Genomic DNA, 6,776 nt, shown 5'->3' on the forward strand with positions numbered 1-6,776 from the left:
AGTTCTGAGAAAATAACTCCCAAAATTCCATCAATATCCTCAGAACTGGAACTGGAAGATGATGAGCTCAAAGATAACAGGTCCATTTCCATAACGTTAATTATTTTCCTTAATTAACGCAGAAATACTCGTTAAACCCAATAAAAAGGTACTTTTCTTAAACATGAAATAGGAAATGAAAAAATTATGAATGACAAACGGAGCTTGGGAAAATGGAAATAACTACACATGTGCCAAATAATACAGTTCTAAGCAATTCGTGCTTGGGAGCTAGAACTACTTCGGATGATTTAAAATGGTTCCGAATCAAGTTCGAATAAAACCAAAACAAAGATCTGGGAAATTCTGAACCGTTCAAAGTAAACTTGAATGCATATTTCAGACAGCGCATGATTAGAACGGTTTGGAACCGGATTTTATGGGAACCCAAACAAAGCTATTATTTCCCCGTTCTCATCCTTCATTGAATCAAGTTTTTTTTATTTACATGTGGACTATTCCACCTGTTGTCTCCTGAGCAATTAAATTACTAGTATTGAAACGATGGATATCGTTTTTAATTATCTCTTCATACATATCATTACATTTTTCTGTTGGGAATTTTTCTAGCATGTAATGATAGTAAATTTATGCACATCCCTTTTTTTTTAAATGTCTAGTAGGCCATACTTATGCACAATGGTTTATTGAATATGATGCTAGATTTTTTAAGTTCAATAGCCAGAATATCACTAAAAATAAATTGTTTTTGAAATTTGGACTGGATATCACATTTTAGTTCCATAAGTGTTTTTTCAAATTGTCATTGCTTGAGGCTTTAATGATGTCTTTAAATCTATGTAGGGTTTCAACTACTGGGACTGTTTAAATTCCAAGACTGAATTTCCGTTAATTTTCATATTTTCATATTTATCATCAAATTTCATTAAATTTGTGCTTGTGTTATAGTTTTTAGCATTCTAAACAAAAGTCTCAATGGGCCCTAAGACCAATTATGCATAGTTTCCGAAATATTGGGCCTCAAAGTGGGCCTTTTAGGTGGGATGACTCAGTAAGTCTGAATAATTATTTGCAGAACAACATTTCATGTAAATAGTATTACCAGACTTGATGAGGTATACAAGTGTTTTTGGGGTCGCTGAATCTGAATATGAGTCTTGCATGACTTTGCAAGGTCACCTAGAGGTAATTTTAAGGTCAAATCAGGAATAAATGATGAGAAAAATCGGTAAAGAAACATGTACAAGTTTTTGTGATCGCTGAATCCGAATATGGGTTTTGCTTGGCCCTTAGAGATTGTTGCAATTCACTTAGAGATCGTTTCAAAATCGTAATAATTTTACATAGAAATTTGAACATAAAATACAAATTATGATCATATTCTGATAAATACATTTAAAACACATATTATCCTACTTTTTTTTTTTTAGTTTCTCTATCAACTTCTCAGTTTTGGTATGATAGTGTCTTCAGCACTTATGATATGGAAAGGTTTGATGGTTGTTACAGGAAGTGAAAGCCCTATAGTTGTAGTTTTATCAGGTAGTATGGAGCCTGCTTTTCATAGAGGTGATTTATTGTTTTTAACAAATTACCCAGAAGAGCCTGTAAGAGTTGGAGAAATTGTTGTATTTAAAGTAGATGGAAGAGATATTCCAATTGTACATCGAGTATTAAAACTTCACGAAAAGTACGTACTACATTTACTAACTAAAAATAGTTTGATTTGATCATTTCTATAACTACATTGGTCTTTCTTAGGCTATGAGTTCTACTACCTCACGTCACACATGGAGACGTAAAAAACATTACGTTTGCCTTTTTATATACAGGGTGTTTTGGAAAAATGTGCCAAAATTCAAGTGATGATAGAATATGTAAGTCAAAAAATAAGATGATATTTTCTTACGTGTTCATCTTTTTTTTTGAAATACAGGATGTCAAGAAATAAGTTTTTTTTTTAAAGAAAATTACGTTTACTCAAACAAATAGAAAGTTTTTAACCATCTGCTAGAGGTTAGTTACTAATAATTATAGAAATATATGCGAAGTTTCCCCATTTTTGTTAGCAAATAGTGAAGCCAAGTTGTTCTCTGTTGTTTCACCTTGTGTAGTGCTAAGACAATTATTTTTCGCATCTCCGTTCTTCTATGATTCATGTTGGTAGGTCTCACTTATACATGACGCGCGCACAGGTTTAAAGGAAAAAATTGTTTCGTAACAGTCCGTTACTACTTATTGAGAGCCAGCCAGTTCATTTATTTGTGCCGCACGTGCAGGTCCTATTTGTTTTGTGTATCATTGTGCTTTGTGTAGTGTATTTATGCAAAAGAGAAGAATTTCCATGAATCCGAGATAAATCACACGTAAGAGAAATATTATATTAATTATCCATTTCAGATGAGAAGGTATTTCATTAAAATTTTTTGTTAGCCGCCCTTGACTTGATAANTAGAAATGATGTAATATTCTATTTTTAGAAATGATGTAATGTTCTATTTTTAGAAATGACATCTGGCAACCATATGGTGCTATTTTTAGATATGATGTAATATTCTATTTTTAACAATCATCGACCTCTGGTCGTCTGGGGTCAAGGTCATCGACCTCTGGTCGTCTGGGGTCAAGGTCACGTCAAGGTTATATCAAGGTCATATCAAGGTCATCGACCGCTGGCCGCCAGGGGTCAAGGTCACCTCAAGGTCAAGTCAAGGTCATCGGCCTCTGGTCGCCTGGGGTCAAAGTCAAGCCAAGGTCATTGGCCTCTGGCCGTCTGGGGTCAAGGCCACGTCAAGGTCATCGACCTCTGGTCGTCTGGGGTCAAGGTCACGTCAAGGTCATCGACCTCTGGTCGTCAGGGCCCAGGTCACCTCAAGGTCATCGACCTACGGTCGTCTGGGGTCAAGGTCAACGACCTGCGGTCGTCTGGGGTCAAGGTCAACGACCTGCGGTCGTCTGGGGTCAAGGTCTGCACATTGTACATGCTCCGCTCAGCACTCTCATTTATACACTACTGTCATCTAGTCAAGATACTTCTGCAAGTACCTACTGATAGCAGCACAAGGAGAAAAGTTTTTTCAAACCGAACATAGTTATAGATATGTCTTAGAGAAAATAATAATTAGGTTATGCGAGTTATACATGTATTTTGTCTCCAACCCCAACCAGTGACTATATTGCTTAGCTTACATGTTACATTATTTCAGTATATCAACTGATAAAATTAAGACAAAATATTCAGAATTACCGCAATAAGACGACTTTTAGTATTCACTGAAAATAAATTTCCACATGAAAAGGACTTCATGCTTGTATTTGTTACTTCTGTGGTACAACAACAATTTTATAATTGTGCAGGAGTACTGTTCTCTAGTTTAATAGAGCACAATGTATCACTCGCATGAAAGTCATTTATTAATTCTAACGAAAAATGTTGTTTCTGTAACGTTTGCCGTTTGGTCCATAGCGACCGAGGCGTTACTGGTGGCCCACCCTGTATAAATAAATGTGAAAATATCGAACAATGTCTTACTCTCCCAAATCGAAATTAGGAATGAAAGAAGACAAGTTCTGTGACGAACTTATAACTGCGGGTGTGCGGACGTGCAGATTGTACTCGTAGTAATGCTATGTATTTTACTTGCTTGCTCGTGAGGACGGCATTGTAGGATTGTCTATTTAACACAGGCTGTTACAAATTCATTTCTCACTACAGGGATCTCGGAAACGGTAAGAGATACGAAGTAGCTGGGACAAAGTTGCATAATCAGGGGACCAACATTATGCCTCTAAGGAATCAAGATGAATTTTTTCAGACAAAACGTCTGAATCGGGTTTGGGCCGAGGCAGTACAGTATTGGGGGTCATGAAGGTTTGCAGAAAATGTAATAACATTTCCAGGGTCTTGTTTAAAAAAATGAAGTTGATGATGGTCCTGGAGAGATGAAACGTTACATATAAAAATTGATTATGCCATTTGATAGAGGGCAAAAAGTTGCCATGAAGTGTTCTTTTTTCAATATCACCTCAAACAAGGTTGAAATGAAACAAAAACGAATTTCCAAAATTTTGGTTTGTTTCGAACATTTCGAAAACTAATCATGTTTGCCTTGATTTTTAGAAGTATAATGTTGGTCCTCTGATTATACAACTTTGCCTCCATTTAAGCTACTTCATATCTCTTACCGTTTCCAAGATCCCTGTTGTCAGAAGCAAATTTGTAATAGCCTATATATACCTTCCCCATCTAACCATTTTCCTATCTCTTATAGTTTCCAAGATACCAATGCATGTATCACCAAAATAGTTCACATATACACTGTGAAATGAGAACTAAATGTAAATCCATAATTATAAAATGTTCTAAAAATATTATATAAAATTGTATCTAATCATAGTAAAACTGAATCAACATATGGACACCTATTCTCGATTAAGATTAAGGGGATAGTAGTAAAATTAGAATGATTACAATTACAGAAAAATTTATATCTGCTATAACTTTTAATTTAATACAAATTTTATTTCTATAATGAAGTTATAACCATAACAATACAAAATCAAATAAACAACCCAATTTTACAAAAATCATAGAACAAAAAATAATATTTATCTTAAATATAATCTACCACTTCCAGAAATGCGTAGTTCTAACGGCAATATTAATAGAATTATGTGAGAATACTTAAAAATTTGCTATAGAGTTTTTTTTATCAATTATGTATCATGCTAAACTCAACCTACAGTACATACATAAGTACATATTAGATATAAATAATATACATAGAAAAAATATATATACAGAGGAAACATATAAATAATTAGTTAAAATATATACAGGAGAAAGATATAAAAATAATCCAGATATTTAGTTGTCATCTGAACCCTAGTGATGAAATCTTGATATATCCATTATGGAGTAGCGTGAACCCAAAAAAGTGTGTACCCTTATCATCTACAGGATTTAATGTTATTTTTGTTTGTTCAACGCTATATATGTCATGCAGTTTTGAGTGTATGCAATGTTGAGTTTTATGCACCAAATACTTCCCTACGATTTTTTTTAAACAGTTGAAATAATCGTCGAAATTAATTTTAGTTTTCACAACATTGAACTTTATGTCTTTGCACCATTCAACTCTGTAGTTGTATTGCTCTGGACATATACCTATGTAATGAGTCATTAGCTTTGTTTGGGTTCTCTATTTCTGAACAGTCCAGAATCAGCGCTGAACTATAAATGCAATAGACAAAATTCTAAACGATTTGGAACTATCAGGAGTTATTTGAAAACCAGAACGCATTACAGTTTGTGACATTTGTGGCCACCTCTGTTGCTCTTAATAGTGAACTAATAAGTGTCAAATCGATGATCGATGGTCATTGCGTTTTACTTCAAAACCTCAAAATCTGTTGGAGGTTGATGATTATATTTGTTAATTTCTTTCATTTGTGTTGTCCTTGCTGTTATAGAAGTCGGTCCTCATAAAATATACAATTAGCCCTATGCTGTATGAACATTGACTTCATATCAAGGTTGAATTTATAAGAAAAAATGACATTTAGACAGACATTTCAATAAAAATGGAGGTTTACTATGCTGTAAAAAACAAATTGATTGAAATTTGTCAAGGGTTTGAAATTATGTCAAGTAACCTTGAAAACTTCAAAAGTTGGTATGCACTAATGCAGAAATTGATATAAAACTGCAGATCAAGGTTGACAAATGTCAAGAATTGTAACGGAAATCGAAAACCTTCACGTTACGAAACTTGAAACCAATTTAATCAAGAATTCTTGTTGCTCCAGCTAGGGCAGCACACACAATTTATTCCTGTGCAATATTACATAACCTGTGTATCCTTAGAAATGAAAATTTGGATGATAATAATGGTAAGTGTAGCTTAATTTCGATTTAACAAAAGTAAAATCTATATTTTATTTTAGAAATGTTGAATGATAAATGATGAAAATGACGAATTAGAAGAAGATAATTATACAGATATAAGAAGAAATAATTTGCAGTAAGGCCGTATTGTAAGAAATAGGGCAATTCAAAATTATTTTGGAAACATGAAGTTTCATGCCATATTTGATTTAATATTTGTTTATGAATAAAATAATATTAAATATTAATAAAATATATCAATATTAATATATAATTAATATTAATAAAATAATATTTTATATTATTGAAAATATCCATATGAAATAAAATATTTTTAATTTAATATTTTAATTACTTATAGATTTTAACAAGTTTTCCTATGCCACATTCAAAATAAATATACTATTTTTTAAATAATTGAAGTTTTTTCTAACATTTCGATGCGACTCCTTAACATAACGGCTCAAATGGTTCAGGTGAAAATGCAAAATAATTAATAATAAAAAATTAATGTAAAAACTTTTATACTGAAAGATTTTCCTTGATCTCTTTTTGTCCTTTTCTGTTTATTTGATTCATGTATTTTTTTCTTTTGTAAGCTAATTCTACAACTTGGGGGTGCCCATATATTAATATTTTTGACAAAACCTCCAAAAATTTTTTTTCTAGATTTGTTAAAATTTCAATTAGAGCAATACCACCTCCAGTTAATTCTTGTTCAAAGTGAATTCTCCTAGCTTTAGATTTTACGTTGGATTCCCATTCGTTAAAGATCTTAAAATGTACTTGATTAATTTTAAATATTACTAGCATTAGCTAGCATTTATTATATATTAATTCATGTGTAGATAATGAAATATAAATGTAAATTATATCTGATAAGCAACAT

At 32.4% G+C, this 6,776-nt stretch overlaps 1 protein-coding gene across 1 annotated transcript; it reads left to right on the forward strand.

Annotated features, from left to right (window-relative positions):
- Positions 1-1,430: 1,430 nt before the first annotated feature.
- LOC108916091 (signal peptidase complex catalytic subunit SEC11A) lies at positions 1,431-1,783 on the forward strand (the record flags this gene model as incomplete). The annotated part of the gene is made up of 2 exons (XM_018722291.2): positions 1,431-1,690; positions 1,762-1,783. Coding segments are annotated over 2 exons (267 nt in total), but the record flags the coding sequence as incomplete, so codon positions are not given.
- Between the last annotated feature and the right edge of the window lie 4,993 nt (positions 1,784-6,776).

Source organism: Anoplophora glabripennis, unplaced genomic scaffold (genome assembly GCF_000390285.2).
Source record: "Anoplophora glabripennis isolate ALB-LARVAE unplaced genomic scaffold, Agla_2.0 scaffold1768, whole genome shotgun sequence".
Lineage (NCBI taxonomy): Eukaryota > Metazoa > Arthropoda > Insecta > Coleoptera > Cerambycidae > Anoplophora > Anoplophora glabripennis.